Source organism: Molothrus ater, chromosome 9 (genome assembly GCF_012460135.2).
Source record: "Molothrus ater isolate BHLD 08-10-18 breed brown headed cowbird chromosome 9, BPBGC_Mater_1.1, whole genome shotgun sequence".
NCBI lineage: Eukaryota > Metazoa > Chordata > Aves > Passeriformes > Icteridae > Molothrus > Molothrus ater.
Genome location: NC_050486.2, coordinates 16,859,665 through 16,880,702, shown reverse-complemented (window position 1 = coordinate 16,880,702; position 21,038 = coordinate 16,859,665). Strand labels below are relative to the sequence as shown.

At 41.3% G+C, this 21,038-nt stretch overlaps 1 protein-coding gene across 7 annotated transcripts; it reads right to left on the bottom strand.

Annotated features, from left to right (window-relative positions):
- Window positions 1-2,945: 2,945 nt before the first annotated feature.
- Window positions 2,946-17,719, bottom strand: MCOLN3 (mucolipin TRP cation channel 3). 7 transcript variants are annotated; one of them, XM_036387997.2, is made up of 14 exons: window positions 17,456-17,717; window positions 14,602-14,866; window positions 12,687-12,854; window positions 12,017-12,170; window positions 11,449-11,533; window positions 11,272-11,368; window positions 10,570-10,669; window positions 9,094-9,206; window positions 8,867-9,016; window positions 6,849-6,950; window positions 6,615-6,737; window positions 5,885-6,091; window positions 5,391-5,520; window positions 2,946-4,205 (listed from the first exon to the last, which is right to left on the bottom strand). In XM_036387997.2, exons 2-14 carry the CDS (start codon window positions 14,827-14,829, stop codon window positions 4,186-4,188), a joined length of 1,677 nt encoding a protein of 558 aa, XP_036243890.1. In that variant the 5' UTR covers window positions 14,830-14,866; window positions 17,456-17,717; the 3' UTR covers window positions 2,946-4,185. The 7 variants fall into 7 exon arrangements, with proteins under 7 accessions (XP_036243890.1, XP_036243891.1, XP_036243892.1 ...); XM_036387998.2 differs by having other exon boundaries at window positions 14,602-14,831; XM_036387999.2 differs by lacking the exon at window positions 17,456-17,717 and adding an exon at window positions 16,640-16,864 and having other exon boundaries at window positions 14,602-14,831.
- Between the last annotated feature and the right edge of the window lie 3,319 nt (window positions 17,720-21,038).

Below are 21,038 nucleotides of genomic sequence, written 5' to 3'. Positions count from 1 at the left end.
ATAACAGGAGTTGCCTTACTGCCAAGGAGTAGTTGTAGGCGCGGTGATACCATGCAGGGAGGACCGCAGGTGAGATTAGCTACTACAGAGTTGGTTGTCTTGCAGGTTAAGAGGTATTTAGTTCCTCAGAGGATGTGGTTTAATGCAGTTACTCCAAACTAGGGCGTTCCAAACAGAATGTAGGCTCATAAGAGGCATCATTGCAGCAACTGAGCTCTCTACCTGCCCACCCAGTGGACATGGGCAGCACAGGATTCTTACACAATGCTCTCAGATCATGCTGTATTTGGTTGTGGTCACACTGTAAGGGAGAAGAAGGAACAAAAGCCCAGACAAACATCCATATGCAGTTTCTCAACATTAGCTGCAAGGGCATTGTGTCAGCTCATGCATGAAGGTTTTCTTAAGGCTTCTTCTGGCATTAGCTACTGCTTGAGGCAGGAGGATGCTCCTCACAGGTGTAGCCATAGGTTTTGTTTTTTACAGCAGTGTCTGTGTGTTGTCATACCTCTTGTTTCCATTCCTGTCTCCCCACCTGTCAGATAAATTATGCCTTTACACATTTTAATACTGAATAGGTATGAGCACATCTGAATTTGTATACACACTGTTTACCTTCTCTTGAGAATGTGCTTCAATCCAACATGGAAACTGGTACTTAGAAACAAGTAAGCCCTCCACCTCTTCCTCTCAGTATAACTTCATTATGTTAGAAGATCTGGGCTCGCTGAAAACAAGAAGTTCTCCCTAACTGTATATGCAAAACAGTGGCATTGAAATGAGCCTTGGTAGGAGAACAGCTGCTGCCCAATACAGCACTCTGTGATTTATGTTCATGAGAAAATACTGACTATTGGACTTTCCAGAGCCCAGTGAGAATCAAAACAAAGAAAATCTCTAACCCCTCCACAGCCTCTTGGTCAGGGCTGAAAGCCCTGTTTGCCTTAGGAGGGCATATTTAAGCATGAGTTTATCAGATGCTTTATCTGCTTCCTTGCTCTCCCCAGCTGCATTTTACAGCTCTGTCTGTGCCTGCTTGATTGTATCAGCATAAAGATACCCATGTCTCCAGGATGCAGCTTTACATGTGCTACCAGCATTGCTAATGCTGAGATCACTGATACCCAAGTCACAAGGGTTTTTTAGAATAAGATCATTGTCACACATCTTGGCTCTGCAAGGCCATAACCAGCACATCATATGTTGATAAGATTAAAAAGCCTCACCACACGCACAACAGCAGCAGCCACAGATCTGGCCGAGCTGTACTTCATGTCAAAAGAACCACCAGGCTAGAAAACACAGCACTGACTGGCTTCTTCTCAGGTGAGCAAAATAGTCAGGCAGATGAAGATCTTTAACACCAAGGATCACATAGGTCAGAAACCTGGACAAGCAAGCACTTAGACTGCAGCAGTAGCACCAAGGTGAACAATGCAAGTTTGAGTGTCTGCTTCTTTCTTTAAAAATAATCAGAATCTAAGTATCAGAAATATAATACAAGCAGCATTTATTTTCCCAGTCAGAACTGGACATTTTGAGCAGTTGCAAGCCTGTAACCTTTTGGGGTACTGTTCTTTCCCAGTGTGACAGCCTGCACCCATAGCCAGAAATGCACGATTGCTGCCCTGCTAAATTTATAAGCAGTCCCTTTCTTTCCCCTCACCCCATCCTATCCTTGCTTTAAACATCCTTCTCATTCTTTTAGCTAGCCCTCCTCTCTGGCCTCATAGTCTGCCCCTGCCCAGTACTGTCTGAGGGCAACTTGTAATTTATCAACTCTTTCCTCCCCAAACCCACACAACTCCCAGCAATGCTAAATAAAAAGTTGTGGAATCCAGAAGAAGAAACATAGACCTTGGTTTTCCAAGTAATTTCTGCATCTCAGTTTATTGACTTTTTAGCTGTAGCACAAGCACCTGTCATCACTTAAAGATCTACCAGGGATTTCCAGTGCTTCACTTCAGGCAACAGAAACCAATCTTCAGTGGAAGACTTCACCACTTGTATTAGTAATAGAAAGACTCTATATACAGTGTATTTTCCTGCTTTGTGGTCACCTGTTGTAGATTTCCATGCCTTATGCTTATGCTGCAGGCTTCTATTAACATGCTTTCTCTCTGCTATTCTAAAACTCTGTAAGAATTTGATACTTTAGAGCTCTGTCAAATTTTGTTGAAACTTGCTGCCAATTTAATAACTTAACAGTGACAAAGCACATGTTCTACCTCATTTCTAAATGAAATCAGACCATTTCTTACCTTATAATTGTATTGGCAAAATATTCCATAGCTCTTTACAAAATATACCTGCATTTTAAGTGAATTATTAATCTTAGCTTTCTCTTAACTCTGTATGAAAAAGCCATGTAGGTCTGCCTTCTGCATTTCATTGATCTTTAAAGTGCTTGCCACCCTTGCCAGAGTTCCTTACATAAATTACTGTACACAATAGTGATGTGCACATTATATTTTGTGCATTGTCAAAGATCCATAAGGAGTTAATTGTGTCAAGAGAAAACATGGTCACTACATATTTGCTTTTTGAGGCAAGACTGCCTTGTGTCTTCTTGAAAAGTTTCAAAAGTCTTCAGTCTTAGGTGTTGAAAGAGAAGGACCTCAGTACACAAAACTTTCAGATACTGTGAATAATCTGTTCTGCCTACACCTTATATTAGGTTTGCCTTTGCTGAATTTGAGGAGTGCTTTTAGTGTAAGGTTAAATACTTGATTATCTTTTTCTATGGCAAATTTTGAAATGCTGTTAAACATCAGCTGGAGGCAGGTCCTCAGCAGGGTCCACAGGAACTAGCATGGCTACAGGAAATCCAAGTTCACACACTCCACTCTCCGTTTCATGCCAGAAATTGCATATTAAAAAACAAAGCTCCTATATTAACCTGGCAACATATTTACTCTTAAGATGAATTCTGACACACTCAATACTTACTGCGGCTGTAAGTGTTTATTGTAGCACATTTACAATGTGTAAGCATTCAGACAGAACATGTTTGGTGTCCTCTACAGCATTATACATTGTCACACACAGCTACAGCAATGCTGCTCACAAATGCAAATTCTCTAAAATATGCTTCCCTTTAGTTTTCTATTCTGCTCCCAGAGTGAATAGACTATAGAAAATAAGGCATCCATTAAATAGTATCACCATCAACAAAGAATATAAACAAAGTTGTCAAAACTGGGTAAGAGCTAATGTTTCATCCAGCCACTGACAGTAGCAGGTTATTAGGTTGCTAGGAAACATCCAGTTTCTAAAGTGTGGAGAGATTAGACTCAGAAACATATATCCTGTGTCTTTAAATCAGCTTAGACTTCAGGTTTACAGACTTGTATGCCAGAGGAAGATTTTCAAAATACCTATTTAAAAAAAAAAAATTGAAGTGTTTTTGTCTGATTTTCCCTTTAAAAACGTAAGATCCAAACACTGTTAAGCTGAAGACTGTAACTGGTGCTGCCCAATGCTTGATACATGAGAACATTTCTCCACTCAGCTCATCCCTGAAACTTCAGTTCAGCCTGGCACATCCCAGCCTCTCTGAGAATAGATTGCCACTTACATCCAGTGGTACTTGTGTTTAAAGAAATATTTATTTTGTGCTTTCAGCTATATTTGAGTGGTTTGTGTATCAACACAGTGTAATGACTCCAGAAACAAATTACACCAAATTTCATAGTATTTATTTTTACTGTGAATGCAAAAAACCAAAAAATGCTGAGGGCTCTACTGAGCTTTTATTCCTTCAGTAACAGGTCAGCCACAGACAGATAATGCCTGCAGTGCTGAGGGCTAGGTTGGTGTTCAAAGCTGAAGTTGTCTGGCACTAGTTCTACTTAGAGTTGAAGTTACTACATTTATATTCTACTTTTATAATCTAGCCAAGTCTCTGAACACAAACAGGTTTTTATGCCCTTTGCATTCTAGCATAATTTAGCTAAGGAATCAAATAGAATAAAACTACTAAAAACCATCTCCAAACCCCCTGAACTAGCAGTGAGTGTCAAATCAAAAGTCTGTAAGTTTAGCATAAACTTCTTCCATAGGCTTACACTGTTTCTTGAGAAAAGCAAATTAAGTCTTCAGAAATAAGGTTTTCCACCAGCTCCACTGTCAAGTTCTTGCAATGTGTGCTGCTTTAAAGCCTCCATGATATACTCCCACAATCCATTAAATATGTCCACTACAACCTGTGCAAGAGAGGAGGAGGAAGTTGTCAGGTACATGCATCAAAATAATAGTTTCACTGTACAAGGAGCCTTAAAAATGCAACTGAACTATTAATAATTTGACATCCATTGACAAGAAACTGCTATGAACCACCAGAAAACATTCTGAATATGAGACTGCTCTCCTCGATGCCTGATCCCCACTGCACAGTCTGTTGGAAGATTATTACATCCCCACCCTGACCCATCTTCTCCTGGCTCTCTTGTCTGGTTAAACTGAGAGGTGTGTGCAGAAAAGGAAATATTAATGTGTCCATGCCCTTCACCCAGGAGCAAGATGCCCTGCTCTGCTTCATCCCACACTTTTATCTCCAGTAAAACACTCGCTCAGAACAGGGGCTGGCTCACAGCAGGCTCTGTCATCTCCTTGCTCCAAAATATATCCCCATCTCCTCCCTCTCATAAATGTGTTCTATCAGGCATACAACAACACTGCCCACCAGAAAAGCCCAATACCAAGGAGTTGCACCTTTGATCTTTTTAATCAAGAGGCAAATATTTTTCAGCTCCCCCACCAAAAGGCTCTTCAGCAAGGAAGACTCAGACTTGCTGCCAGGCAGGTTAAATATAAACCATGTATCCTGCAATCAGTATTCCTGAAGAAACACAACTTAAAATAACTGAAGCATTTTCCCTCCATAATGGAAGTTAGGCAATGTTTTCCAAGTGCTGTGGTAGTATCTTAAACTGCATGCTGTCTTAAAACCTTGACAAGCTGATTTTCTCCCCAGGTTTCAGGCCTGTTACCTGCACAAGGTGTGATTAAAAAGTGGATAAGAGGACACTGAAGGAGTTCTCTTAGTCCTGCCTGTTGCAGTGACTACAGGAAATGTTAATGCTTACACATTACACTTATGGGGTTCCTAAGTTACTGTATATATTATCTTACTTTCTGTATAATTTTTCACATTACGTGCTTCTTAATTTGGAAGTTCCCTCACATTTTCTAAGAAAATTGTTGGCTGTAGACATTTTGCTGAAGTTCTCTGTTCATTAGAAATAGTTTGGGATTTTTGTGTGGGTTTTTCCCACATATACAACTTCCCCCAAAATTTAAGTACTTTTCATAAACATTGTACCAGGGACATTTTTTAGCATGTTGTTTTTGTATCTACCTTAATAGATAATTTTAATACAGATACATACCATTACAACAACAGAAGAAAGATGCAGAACTTTCCTCCTCTAACCTGTATCTCCCAGAGTTTGGTGAGTCTTTGCACTGTGATATAAATTTCTGCAGTTCTGTCTCTGGAAAGCCATCTTGCTGGTAGTGCTAAAAATTGATACTTAATTAAACCTTTAAAAAGGCTAAAACCTACAATAACCCAAATTCTCCCCAGACCACTTTTGAGACATTGCTCAAGTCTGAAATTAGAAGATTCGTAGGACCTAATGTGAAAATACTGCTTTTTAGTAGATATTTCGCTGCATTGGAGCAGAAAAACAGACAGACTTTTTAAGAAAAATGAAGTAGAGAGCAATTAAAAACCCTCCTGTCATCAATTTGTACCCTTAAAAGTAGTAATTATATTTATTCTTTAAATTGTCATGCACTGCAAGTTAAAAGATTGAGGGAGATGACAGTTTTGATAGCACCAATTTTGCTCTGTTATTCCAAATGAAGAGTCTCTGCCTACCTTGACTGTTTCATATGTATCTGTAATGAGTGCAATGAAGAGACTCAGCACCATATAGATGAACAGACTGATGAAGGAGTAGAGGTAGATCCTACTGAATAACCAAACCAAGTAACTTTTCTGCTGCATTTGTGCAAAGGTGGCAAACATGTCATCTCCATTGATCAATGAAAAAAGGCATTCAGAAACCATGTTCAGAGTGCGAAACTAGAGGAGGGAAGACAAGGACATGTCATTGCTTTATTTGGACACAAAGACTGTACATAACATGAGGAACATACACTGAGATGACTGGCTGCCTCAGATCTCTTCCTACACCCAGGGGATGACAAGGTGCAAACAGTAAAACATCTGAGGAACAAACAGTTTGGCACCTCCTGTATTCATGCACATTCAATTCAGATAAGCAAATTTTTCTCATAAGAGGGATAAGCATAATGTCTCCAAAGTTTTAGTCTGATACTCGTGTTCTGCAAAATGGAAATTATTTCTTAAAATATCAGCATGTGATTGGGAGTCACGGCAGCTTCCACTTCTGACTTGGAGCTTTCATAACTTGAGGAAAGTCTGATTGAGTCATGGAAGTCAGACTCCTCAAACAGAGCAGCATCATGTTGAAGATGCACTATTTTTACATTAAGGGAAGCCTTGACATGGAGAACTAGAAAACAGCAGGAGTCATCTCTCATTCTGTTATTCAAGCTATCTTTTCTCATCGTCAGAACATTACCTTCACATGGTATGGTCCCAGCACAATCCATCCACAGAAGCAATAGCCCAGGTAGATCATAGCAGCACAACAGCAGAACCTCATTACATTGGGTAATGCTGCTCGCAGTGTTAGGATGAGAAGCTGCACAAAGCAATGCAAACAGTTAGAATTCAACCAGAAACTTCTACCAGTCCTCTTATAGCAACAAACAGAATAAATACCAACAATATGAAGATCCCAGGAGATCCTTACATTATACTTCTGAAAGAAACCTAGGTAGCGAATGACTCCAAGCCACACAAGCATGGTAGATATTCCTAAGAGTATGCTGCAGACATCATAACTTGTCAGACTCTGAAAAAAAGCAAGAGAAGAAGCAAAAAAAAAAAAAAAAAAAAGGAAAAATTAATTATTGTAACAACTGACAGATTCTAAATAATGACTCTCATTATTACAAAGATTTGTTTAGAAACACTTTTCCTTTGGCAAACTCTCTGCAATTAGAAATTAGTTTGAGGCAATATACATTAGAGAGAGGTCCTATGAAAGAGCAGGGGCACTTTGAAGTGCAACTCATTTAATGAGTTGCTCATGCCTTTACACATGGCTGTTTGTAAAACAGATTCTAACAAGATGAGCTTTATTTGCAAGGCCAAGAGTGCAGGTGTGCTGCAGAAGCAGAGACACCTCCTCTGTACCCAGCTCACCAAGATCTGCAGTGGCACTGCAAACATTTTTATGCTGCTTCCAGACTTGCAGCAACTGCTTCTAGAACCTGCATTGACAGATTCCTCAGAGCATCTTAGGAATCTCTGCACTGCAACCCAATGGACAGTATGAACATGACAAAGAACAAATAAAGTTCTTCCGCTAGTTAGGAAAAGCTCTTTGTAAAAATTAGCATGACTTGTCAGCATTGCTCAGGAAGAATCTTGTTATGTAGTTGGGAACTATGAGCTATATAAAGCTATCAAGGAGAAGACTAATTAGCTTCTAATGAATTCTATCTGAATTCTATTTTTCTGGTTTTTCCATCTATAGATACTGGCCTGTTTTCATCCAAATTAGCATGCACTCTGTTCCTGAACTGCAGCTCTACTCTGACATGGATCGTGACAGCTTATTTGAAAAGAAGTTTTCATTCATTTCTGTTTCTATTCTCCTAAGAATAAAACAAAAATAAGAGATATTGGCAATGGATATTGGCTAATCTTTCCTATCGGCATAATTCATTTAGAACTTAACAAGAAACAAATTTAGGCTACATTAATGTGAACTTGTGATTCAACCACTTTCATACAGTAACATGGAACAGGATCTTGTCATTATGGTCCACAAAGCTTGCAAAAATGGACCAAAATGTACCTGTAGAGAGGAGTTTTAGTAAAATAATCTTGCATATATAAATAGATGTATGCATAATATAAGATACAGGAATCCCAAATGCAAGGTATTATTCCAATCTTGTTCTCTTTTTTGCTTTTCCCAAAGTAGGATGGAGCTATCTCTTGTCTTGGCCAGCTTCCTCACAGCTTCTTTCTACTCTCAGTGAGTTTATAGGTCCTATGGTGAGAAGGGCAATTTGTACAGGGTGTTTGTGATAGTCAAGCTGTCAGCAGATGGATTTCAGACCCATCCTCTCATCATGAGTATCCAAAGTTCACTATGTTGCAATGTCACACTTCAAAGTCTGCTACAGACTTTGTGAAGACCAGTATTATCTGAATATCAGAGTGCTTCAGGATAACATATTATAATAATTTTTCTTTCCTAATTCTGTAAAAAATAATGTTTTACAAGTTTTGAATTTTGTCCATATCAAGTCTATTTTAGAAAGTGAAAGCCCAGACCCTACTGTGGCTGACTGTTAAATACATGCTGGAAAACAGAAGCTGGGAAAGCAGCAAAGTGATATTTAAGGAGAGAGACTGTTAAACACTTGCAAACAGAGTTCCAAAAGTTAAATCCTAAATTTGAAGAAATTCATCAAATGAGCAAATATAAGTGAGGAAGGGAGGAAGTCAACGGTGAAACTTTCAGAGATGAATTACATTTTATTCCTCAGAGTCACAGGGAGCAAAGATAATTCAGCACTGTAGTATGGAGTGATATTTGGAGTTTTTAAATCTTGCTAGTAGAAACAACATGCATGAGTTGCAATTCTGGAGAAGATAGAGTTTTAAAATGTCATGCCACTCAGAAGCAAGTACAGCCAGCCTAAAGTCCTCTGAGAGATTTAAACCTAGGCTGGACAGAAACAGTTTTCCTACCTTAGCTTGTATCTCCATCTTTAGAGTTGATCCAACAATAGTTAGGACATCACTAACTATAATCAGGATGTACCATCCATTGACAAATTCCATTTGATCACTGAAAGATACTTCTTTCTTGTAATAATACAGGAAAAAGCTTACAAATTCCTAGGAGAAAGGAGGAAAGAAAACAGTTAATCAGGCTTACACAAGACAAGGCTTTCCAAAGAAGGAGGTGTACCCACCCTTTGGAGCCAGATTCCTTTAATCACTGATCGTGTGCAAAGGATCAATGAAGTCAGACAAGTCAATATGACAAAAGCATCGAAGATCATCATGTAATGAGTGTTCTTCTGTACTGCAAGAACAAAAATGTGCATGTTTATAGTGCCTTTATTCTTGTTGATTGACGTAAAAATCAAGTTTTGATGTTAACTATATTTATACAACCAAATTAAGAAAAATTATAATCTTTTTTCCAACAAAAGTACATCTGACATATTTTATGAGAGACACAAGTGCATCTGCACAACAGATACCCCTTCAATAAATTTAGGAGGGTGGATATCACATCAAAAATATACCAAAGTGTGAGTGCTTCTTACATCCCTGCAGGATTATGGGTGAGAGTTAATAATTTTACAGGGACTGGAATGGCCTTTGGAGTCATAGAGTGGTTCAGAAATATTTTTTTTTTTAAATCCTAGGAATATTATTATATGTATCTTCTCTCTCACATCAGTATTTGATAATCAATTTTTATGTCCTAGGGCAGTGCAGATAACTTGTACTATTGAGTTAGACACGAGTTCTCCATCTCTTACATTACTAAAATTTACAATCTTGATCATCTAATGTTAAACATTGCATCAAATCTTTTTGTTTGTTTGTTTTTATACCTACCATACAGCTGAAAAAAGGTGAGACAGCAGAAAGATTAGATTTTTAATGCTAAAAGATTTCAGGAGGTCAGCGAGGGGCTCCGGGAGCGGCTCCGTGTTTGCGGCACCAGCGCGGGGCCCGGCAGCGCCGCCCGCTGGGCACTGCTGGCACGGCAGCCGCCAGCTCGGCACCGGGGCTTGGGACTACCAAAGAGATTATTTTTGCTAATGAACAAAGATGATGTTTTAACCAGGCCAAATACCTGCCAACAAAGGTGGCTCATTCTTGTGAGTGACTGCATAAGAAATTTAACTATCCTGTGTACCTCAGTTATAGCCAAATACACAACAAATGGCATTTAAGCAACAATAAGAAGTGTTTCTAGCCATTTCACTCCAGCAAGATTTACCAACAATGCTTCCTTATCTTTCCTGGTACTAAGTCCTGAAATAAGAGTAAATCAGCTTCAACTTTCCACCACTATCATGTGTCCTGTTGCCTGGTGCTAGAACGTTTCACAACTCTGCCTTAAGAAATGAGCAGTGTGTTCAGTAGCGAAAGAGAGAAGGATGCACAGTGAGGCATTGACAAAGTTTGGTTTGACATTATCAGTGGTGCAAGCCTTGAGAACTGCTGCAGAAAGTAATGGTGTGACTGGATTCCCAGGTTTTCAGATCAGGAGTTGAAGAACAACAAATTCTTAAAAAATCAGATATAGACACACACTAGAGATTGTATGTCAATGGTGTCTCACATTTCCATAAAGAAAAAGTTTAACAAACATTGTGCTAATGGAAAAAATTTCAGCATGAAAATTTGAACACATTTATGTCACTTACTTGATCCAGAAACATGCCAGTCTTTACATTCCCTGATTGCTATGTCATTGTCTAGACTTATTTTAATTCTTCCACTGTGTGCTTTATTATCAAACACAATCTGTATTAAAAACAATAAATAAAGAAAAGATGCATGTCTTTATAAAGTTAAACAATTACATATGTAGCCCACTGTATTGCTAAGCCTGCATAATGATGCAGAATAATTCTCCTAGGGGAGAAGTGACAAAACATTTCTAAGCTTAAACTAATTCAAGTATCTTCAAATAAGTGGAGTCAAAATGAAAGACAAATCTCCTGAACCATGTATTTGCCACAAATTGTTTGATCAACTAGTTACTAGGTGAATTTTTTTTAACTGCATTTTCATTCCTCTGTGATCTGAAAACAATCTCTCCCAGAAGCATCTCTAAAGAGAAGAGATTTACACTTCCATTATACTTCAGCTGGATTAGAGCACAGGTGGCTGTAAGCCAAGCAAATACTTCAGGACCACATCAGGAGCACTCAAAGCTTAACCTCCCACAGTGACAACTGCTGGTTATTTACAGGGCACACTAAGCCATAACAGAATAATCCAGGCCCCTCTGATCCAGTGGTACTCAACACTCTTCAGAAAATGCCTGTGCTGACTATGTGCAGTAAACCAGTGAGTAATTTTCTGGTTTTGAACAGAAGGACACGTGGCAGGCTTCCACATACCCGCAGAGTGAAATCGTAGCAGTCGGGGAGCTCGTGGTGACGAACGGTCTGGAGGTTGATTGCCTTCAGATTGAACATGAGCTGCACTGCCACCAGCCTGCAACAGAGCTTCAGCTTAGCCCTGCACGGGGACAATGCACCAAAACCCCAGCACAGGAGGTGCTCTTTCCTCCTCACCTGGGGAAATCCAGAGTGAAATTCAAATTGTGCTTTCCCATCGTGGTGTTGTCTAGTGAAGTCGTTGGCTCAATGTACAAGCAGTCTGGAATGGATAAGCACCCACAACAATATCTCATGGATTATCAGGCTCTTTAACTGTAATCTGCCTGTCCCACTCCCGAGGCTGTTATGAGCTGTTGGCTACACCAGACAAGATAGCACACTGAAGTGAGGAGTCATCTGAGAAGCCAACTGACAAATACACTGGCTTCCTTCAACACCAGCCAAGTTACTCATCATGAATTCACAGAGATCACTCCTGAAAATTAGCCCCAAACACTTGTATTAGATGGTCACCAGTGCTAAAGGCCAATTACCTTTACTTTACTAATTACTTCTTTGTGGCATTAGACATTGGAGGTGAGGGTTAGTTAAACAGAACTTTTCTTACCAGTTTTGGCTGGTAGTAAGTTCAATACAGATTATGTGATAAGACTATACCATACTGTAAAGTTTTTGAAAGAATTTATCAAAAATGTAGGTCCCATCCTCCCAAAGAACTGATAAAATAGATCAGGTTCATCACCAGTCACGATCTCTGGGTCTATATCAAAGGTGTCGTTTCCAGGACAGATGATTCCTCGCTTGTAGAACTGCTGACAAACAGCCAGGGGGGTCTCTTCTGCTCCCCTCTTCTCATAAGCATGATTTCCAACAGAGATGTTGGGCAGCTGGAGGTACTAAAGTCCAAAACAAACAAACCAATTTAAATAGCAACAAAACTGTTAGTCTCTGAGAAAAAAACAAAACAAAGCAAAACAAAACAATGAAACAAAGCAAAGCAGAAGTGTTTGGATTGGTCATAACCCATCTCTTTTATTTAAAACATCATTTAAAGAACTGTGAAACCTAAACCACACAACAGCTGAGTCCTCAAATATCTTAAGGTATTTGACAAAAACACTAAGTACAGGATTTGCATCTAAATACCTTTTTGCTTATTAAGTTTTTCTCCTTACAATCTTTACTAGAAAGCCTAATTTGTTACTTGCAAAGGATTCTGGCTAAAATCCAAGGAGTGCTTTTAGTGTAGAACCAGTACACTGATTATCTTTAAGGATGTTACTATACTATAGTGCTCTAGCAATGACAGAAAACCTAATTGAGTTGATGTTTTTGAAACAGAAGTTCAATTCAAAAAGGGGTACCCATGCAAAGATCATACATATTGTACATATTGCAGCAACAATTCCTACCTGATTTATTGCAAAGAATATCTGGTCATAGACATCTGTTTGTGTGTATACAGCATAGGTATCATCCATTCTGTCCATATATCCTTTCAAGAACAGATGCTTGAATGCAACAGTGTTCTCTTCTTTGAAGGCAACCACCATTTGGTTGCTCAATCCAAAAACCACCAGCTGAAAAAGACATATATTTCCTGTTCAAAGACAGAGTTGGCTTCTGGATTAACATATGAACCTGTTCTATGAACAGCCCGCCTTTTGCCTCACTGCTAGGCACAGCAATTTCATGCAGGCTGCTCCACTCCACAGCTGCTGAAATGAAAGTTTGACTTTAAGGAAATAGTGGGTTTCACAATGTGTCTTTAACATGTTTACAGCATCTTGGCCAAGGACTTGAATTTTTACAAAGAAAATGATACCATCTCAGGTTTGAGCTCCCTATATACTGTTACACATGCTTTTTAGTTCGGCCTGGCTCCATTGACTTTTGCTGGGGGAATATCATTGTTCCTCAGCCAAAAAGGCAGGACCAGACCTAACAAAACCCCACTTTGAAGTCCTTATTCCAGTCCACAAAAGGGAAATTGAGGACAACTCAGGAAAACAAACATCTCTCAATCAAGTTTCAGTGAAAAGCGCTTTGAGAATAACTCACCAAAGCTGTGCTTGTAACAGGGTAACACCTGAAGCTGGTTAAAAATATATATTGCAACCGTTCATGAAAAGTGAGCACAAAACTGTTAGCTACTATCCAGACTGGAAAAAGTTTCTAGAAGTACATGATGTATTGTTTCTGGGAGCTCACAATTGCTTGACTGTTGTTTCAAATCTGGTGTCAGGTGTATTGTGAAGAAACTCATCAGAGATAAGTCTGAATCAGTAGTCTGCAGATTTATGGCCGTGGTGCAAACTGGATATGCAGGTTTTGATAAGGGTAACTCAGTTACAGAGATACTGAAATGCTCTGTAGGCAAGCTCAGCCCACAGGCATACACCAGCAAACCAACACTGCACAGACTGAATTACCACAACGCAGATTTTCTCTGAAAATATGAAATCAGCATTAGTTCCTTTCTTACTGGATTCTTCCATCATCAAATTTTACTTTTAGTTGCAAAATGGGAGAGATGACAATCAGAGAACAATGACACATTTAAAAATTGAACAGTAAGGGACACAAACACGCTGCCAGATGCACAGCAGGAGAACTTTTCTGCAGTGCCATCATTCATGCAAACGGAAAGAAAACATTTTTTTCTATACGTGTATTGCCATAGCACTGGCATAACCATAAAGGGAAATTATGTGGACAACTCTGAAGGATCATCTGAGGACTTAGAAAGGTTTTGTGAAAACTTTCTTCTGCCTTAACCACAGAACTTTGAGAAAAACAATTGTGTTTTGAGCAGTAGATAAATGTGTTATATGAAATCTGTGGTGCAAGACCTGGTGAGAGGAAGAATTTCTGAGGTTTTTTTCAATGCAAGAGTTTGTATGCCATATGCAAATAATAAGCAAACCAAAAAAAGAAAAAAGTCACCAATTTCAGTTCTTATCACTGTGATATTGAAACAGAAACAACTTCTCCTTCCCTCAAACACAACAGTGAAGTGGGTATTGGGGTAACAGATGCATAGGGATGCCATCCTTTGTGCAGGGAAATGGCAAAGGAAAAAAAAGTAAAGTAAAAGGTCAAGTTGAGCCCTTAAATATAGCTCCTTTCATCTGTACTGGAAGGCTATTTTTTCAGTCCGTAGTTTCATGAGAAAATTAGGCCACCTGAGATCTTAGCCACATATATGCAAATAAGATAATTTTGCAATCTATCCTTTTCCTTTCTCTGCACCACACCATGAATTGCATGTCACCTCCATTCATCTGACTTCCCATAAACTGAGTCCCTGCTTCAATAGGTACTCACCTGAACTGTAACCATGACTATTTTGAGTAACTGAATGCCAAGTTTCCAAGGCTTTCTGCCCCGCGCCCAAAATTTCTCACACGGGTTCATGAAGAAAAATTTTAACTTCCTTCTAAGCTGGTCTTCCAAAAGTGTCTCCTGTGATACTGATGAGTGTCGTTTGTAGCTGCAAAGGTTTTCATCGTCATGTGCACTGCAGCTGCTCACAGTCACTTCAGGATTCTCCATTTCTGAAAAGAAAAGTAGGCCTTGTCCGTTGAAAAACCTGCAAGCATCAATAGAGTAGCAGCAGATCAGTCTGCACTAACAACCTGGACTCCAGAGGTGTTTATCTTCTGTGAAAGGCACTTACACTTTACACTGAATTTCAGACCTTTCACATATTATTGCACATGCTCTGCAGAACTCCAAGAAAAATATGGCCAAGTTCTTAAATTTACAGCTAGGCTGCCAGGACACTTATTTAGTAGTGGAATTTCTGTCCATTTGGACTTACAGGATCACTTCCTAAAAACTTCTTCCTCTCTCACTTGACAACACAGCATATGTGCAAGATATCCTGACTCAAGAGGAGCACCAAAAACCTCTCATGACCATTCACTCTTCTGGAAAAATTATCTACTGCTGTAGCTAGTATTTTCCCCCACACCTACAAGCCTATGTCCAGTCCCTGGAAGAAATGGAATTTTCAAGAGAGGCAGCAGTTTTCTTATACATTACTATTAGCATGGTTTACTCTGGGTAATGGAGCATGACAAATTGCAATTCAGATAAATCACCTGAGAGCATTAACTTGTCATTTGGCAGGATTATGTCTTTTTCTTTTGCCATAAAAGACCCAATGCAAACCACCAGTGATAATGAACCAAACAAAAAGAACAAGAGGTAATTGAATCATGATTAGCCAGAGGCTCACATTTGAGTTCAATATGATTAGATGAGAAGATTAGATGAGAACCTTATAAACATGTTTAGAGATATTATTCTACATAGTATTCAGCATATTTACATTTTGGTCTGTTACTAAATTCAACATTTTATAAGTGCTTTATAAAGACTCACAAACATTTTATAAATGCTTTTTAAAATACTAAAGAACTAGCCAGGAATATTTTTTTTCAGATGACATTAAGAACAGAGAAGACAGCCTTGGCTGTGAATAAATGTGTTCCTTATTAGACAGTTTATTTTTGATTCCCATAAGAATACTTTTGTATGTAACTCAAACAAAAAATCATCATCAAGATTGGTCAAAGACATTTTTACAAATGTCCAGTCACATCCAGTCTCCTCCAGCAGCCCCTGCGGACAGAATAACAACAGTCTGTTTCAGACATGATTCGAGACCTTCAATTTCCCCAGCTGTCAGGAACACAAGAAAAGTTTGGAGTCAGCAGTGCAACACTAAGAACAGGCCCATACAGAGGCCAAAAAAGTTCAGCTCCTGTTTTATCAGACTTCCATTGTCCTTCAGGATAGAGTACAGTCTGTTGTGCTTTCCACTCACCTTACTGACAGCTGATCCAGCATGTTTTTTAAAATTAAGCCCTACTCTGCCCCTGCAACAGTCCTGTCAATATCAGTACTAGAAAAAAACAAAAAAAAAAACAAAAAACCCACCAAAAAACCAAGCACCAACAAACCCAAAGGCATTTCTGGTCCCCACGGTGGGCTCGAGGAGCCGTTCCCACAGGGCAGCCCCGTGCTCCCCCCACAGCCCGGCCCGGGGCGGTCACGGCGGGGGCGGTCACTGCGGGCCGGGCCGGGCCGGGCCCTTCCCCCGGCCGCTCTCCCCTTGCCAGCGGCTGCCGGCGGCTCCCAGCCCCGCGGGCTGCCGCAGCCTTGCGGATGGCACCGGGGCCGGGGCGGGAGCCGTCCCCATCCCCATCCGCGCCGGCACCGCCGCCCTCGGCCAGGCCGGAGCGCGGCAGCCGCTGCCCCTCAGGGCTGGGCGCCCCTTCACAGCGGCGCCCAAAGGCGAAGCCTGGGCCAGGGCGCACCCCCGCCGCTCTCCCCGCTGCTAAAGGCTCCCGCGCACCTGCACCGGCGCCGCTCCTGCCGCTCCCCGGCCTCCGGGGGCCGCCGCCGCCGCGGGGGCGGCCGGGGGAGCGCCGTGCCCGCAGCCGCCCCCGCTGCCGCCGCCGCTGCCTCCCGGCTCCGCTTGGCTGGGCGGGAGAGCCGCGGCCTCCGCCAGCCCGGCCGGCCCCCGGGCTGTGCCGTGCCGGGCTAGGCTCGGCTGTGCCGTGCCGGGCCGGGCCGTGCCGCGCACACCGGCACCGGCGGCCTCTGACACCTTGCGCCGCACATCTCCCTCCTGCCGCACGTGACGGGCGGTTCTCCACACTGTAATACACTCCCCATAGGATGGGAATGCCGGCTCCAGATTTACTGACCTAGGCTTCTCCATAAGGGGAAGTAATGTTGTCATAAATAGCTGCATTGCACCCATAATAAAAAAAAAAAACCCAAACAAATTTAAAAAGCCCCCAAAATCGCTGTAGTTATGAAGGGCAGCTAGTGGTACAGTGGACATGCTGAAGTCATTCCACTCATTACACAATTAAGCTATTAAAGTTATTAACTGAACTTCGAAGAGAATGGACTCCTGCCTCGGGTCTGTGCCAGTCCCACTGCACTGCGGAAATGATCCCTTTGGTCATTGCTGCCTGACAAGAGGATAAACCTCGGGTTATAACTGTGCCAGTCTTCAGCTGCCTAATTTGTGCCACTGGTATAAAAGGAGAAGATAAAATAAGGCCAAGACCAAAACAAGGTGAGTAGCAGGCATTTTGAGAAAGGGAACTTCCTGGCTGTACAGGTTGACAAGGAAGACAGAAGGGACCCTCCTGCTTACCATAAGAAGGGGTGAATGGACTTCGGAGAGGCACCAAGGACCAGCACCAGGTGCTCCGCACAGGGCAGAAGATACTCCGGGGCTCCTTGTGTTTTACATTGCAGCAAGGCAAACTAAATTATTTTTATGCGTCCAAAATACAAAATATATAGATTACAAATCGTCATATTAACAAACCACATCGAATCGCCTCAGTCCCAGCAGCAGACGGCCGCAGCACTGCCCGGCAAACACCGAGGCGCCGCCTGGGCTGGGGTGCGCGGCTGGCCTGGCTGCAAGGGGACTGCCGCCGCCTGCCTCCTACAGACCCCATCATGCCCCGAGCCCCAGAGCCCCGCCGGCCGTGGGTCTCCCGCGCACGGCATGCTGGGACAAGTAGTTCTTGCCTGGCGCGTCCCTTCAAGCTGCCGCGGCGGGGGCGGGCTTGCAGAGCAGGGCGCTGATTGCCTGTCCCAGCCGTCAATCACGGCTGGACCGTCGCCATGACAACGGCGCGCTGCCGGGGACGCGCCGGGCCGGGTTCAGGGTTCCCGCGCAGGTAGGGGACAAAGGGCACGGAGGGGACCTGGCCGCGCTGTGGCAGCGCTGAAAGGTGCCCGACCCCCGAGCAGCAGCCGGCAGGGCACAGCCGCTGGTGCGGAACCCGCCACTGCCCCGTGCGGCCCAGCAGCCCCTTCCCGGGGCACGGCCAGCGGGCCCCAGGCGGTGCCTTCCCCGCTGCCTGAGTGGAGCGGGGGCGGCGAGCGCTGCCCGGCCCCGCACAGGCCCCGGGCTGCTGCAAAGCCCCGCGAACCCGCACCCCAGCGCCGCTCTCACACGGGATCTTGTACAGCCACCCAGCTCACAGTTCATAGATGAGATGGTTATTTTTCTTACCTCTGCGTAAAGAAGTCTTATCTAATGTAAATCTTTACAATATAGCATTTCTGTTTCAAAAGTCCTGACAGCGCAACATATGTTACTGTTTGGTTCCTGGCAGGACCATGTTATGACAACTTCTATGTTATACTTAGTAACTCTTTAAGTACCAACCAAATTGTTACAATATTTTAATGACCTAAACCAGCTGTACTGGCTCATACCAGAAGTTCTGTCCGGGTAAGATAATAGTAAAGTCATATTTCCACATTTTGCTCCCTTTTTTTTTTTTTCTGGTTTTGTGGTTCAATTTCTACAGCTAGATATATTGTCATTATTTTTAGTTGCCCTCAATTTTTCATGTGTCAGTTTGCCCTGTTACATTGTGAAATTGTGGGCTTCTGGCAGCGTTCCTGTCTAAAGGCAGTATATTTTCAAATTCACACACTTATTGTGCAATGAAACACTTCTGCAGTCCTGTTGTTTGCTCCCAGTTGTTTGTTCCACATCCGTAAGCTCATGTGATGCCAGCTCGATCTCGTGTTAGGACCATGAATCAGCATCTCCTGGTCACTTTCTCTGTGTCTCTTGTGATTTCGCTGACTTCGATCATACCATTTTCAGGCTAAAAATAATGCTTGTTTATTCCCAGTACAAAATATAATCTATGTATTCAGTCATCCTTGTTATACCTTTTTCAATTTTAATCTATTTGTCTTTGAGTAAAAGAAAGGAGACAATCAGAACACAGTATTAGCCAACATTCTAATGAAGTTTTCCATTTTGTTCTCTTACGGCTTTCTTATTAATTCTTAACCTAATTTTACACATATTGTACTTACCATCCCAGGTACTGTAACTACACCTACTGGTTACTATCAAATACCAAAATCAACATCAGGTTCAAGTAAGCCTGATTTAATGAGAAGTTGTAAGCGTGAAACTAGTTACATTCAAATTGAATTACTTATATGCTGAAATGATTTGGCAGTTGCCAAAACTTCAGCTTTACTCCCTACAACTTATACAGTGAAGCTGTGTAAGTTCAAATATGCATAAGATTCTTAATAATTTTTAATAATTTTGTCTTATTTCCTCTTTGTGTAGAGCAAAATAGAACAAATTTAATTAAAGGCAACACTGCATGTGAATTTCTGGAGAGACAGAGTAATTTTCAAAATGGTATTTTTAACAAGTTCCTAAATGTTTGCCAACAGAAATGTGGTTTTTAGCTTGCTAGTGATACAACAAAATAAGCAATTAGCACAGGGTTTTGATCCTTTCCTTGTAGTGCTTTTGTAAAACGGACATGCATCCAATTCTTCTGTCATTCCAAATTATAGTAAATTACAGTCCTGAAATAGTAATGCACACAAACTTGACCTTAAATCATTCAATTAGGCAACTAATGAATCATTCTGTGTCCTAAAATCAGGCAGCATCTTTTGCAGAACTGATAGCTAATTAGTTTTTGCCTTTTGCAGAACCTAGCAACTTCACGGATTTGTTTTTAGCTGTAAATGTTTCAGTACATCAAATGATTAGGAGAACACTCTGATCTTAGTTTTTCCTCTTAAGCCTAATGTTCAAAATATTAGAGCCACCTGTAAACAAACTAGGCTATTAAATGTCAAACAAAGTTGTCAAATATTTACCCAGACTTTAGCAATTACATAATGTAACACTGTGTTCCACTGAAAAACTGCTGAAAAACTGGACTGAACATAATTAATGAAACCTAAATATTACTTACTTTCTAAAAATAAAATACATGGCAATATTTATGACAATTTTCAAAAGATATCATTTTATATAGATTTTGCACTCTTAAAATTTACAAATTATGTTAATTTACATGTTGTTTCCAACCTCTTCTCAATCATGGAATCATGAACTTTTATAAGCATAATGGAAAGGCATAATACATTTGTGTGTGCCTTGACCAGTCCTTTTTAAATAAGCAGTATAGAAATACCCGTAAGAGAATAGGAACTAACCATAGATTAAAAAATTAATTGTTTTGGTCACATTTTCAAACAGTCCACTAATATAGAATGATTTTTTTCATGGCTTTCTTGATAGCATTTAGTATCTTGTATAAAAACTTAGGGGGAAAGAAAACAAACCCCCAAACTAAGAGGTAGCTACTGAAAATAGTAGCTTTTAACTTACACATTGGGACTTTTGTTCTATTACACTTTTTTGGAAGAAGGTGAGGTACAAAAGGCTTCTCCTCAATACATAATTGAAAGTTTAGTGTGTGTGTTTCCTGAAGGGAGCACCTGGAGGTTACCATATTCCTGTGTAAAAACCAACTTTGCATCTAGGCTTTGTGAGTGGCTGTGGGCCTGGTTATGCTTCCAGAGAAGTTTCTGGAAGCTCTGCCTTTGCTTTTTCTGCAGGCCTTCCCTGTTTCCTGAGCACTGACACTCAATGGGCCACAGGAGGAAGGAGGGCCAGGGTGATAGAGTACTGGGGATGTTGAAGAGGAGGATAAGCAGTCTGCAATTTTCTATCTCCTTTCTGGCTGGGAGGCCCTGAGCATCCCAGAGGGAAGCACCAGCAGTGCCACGGACTGCTCTCCTCATCTGCAGCCCTTAAACAGGGCACTTCTGTATTAATAAATGCAAATACATGCACCGGGCACTGACACCAGCTTCACCGACCACCTCTGTACCTCGTCCTTTCAGTGAAGGAGGGGGAACTGAGTACTGGGACACCATTT

Bases quoted from the DNA above. Each gene is read 5' to 3' on its own strand.
- MCOLN3 (XM_036387997.2), bottom strand. From the start codon at position 14,829: ATGGAGAATCCTGAAGTGACTGTGAGCAGCTGCAGTGCACATGACGAT. The intron at 12,855-14,601 runs GTGAGTACCTAT...TGTCTTTTTCAG, and splicing joins TAGTCATGGTTACAGTTCAG to CTGGTGGTTTTTGGATTGAG. The intron at 4,206-5,390 runs GTATGTATCTGT...TCTCTTGCACAG, and splicing joins TTTCTTCTGTTGTTGTAATG to GTTGTAGTGGACATATTTAA.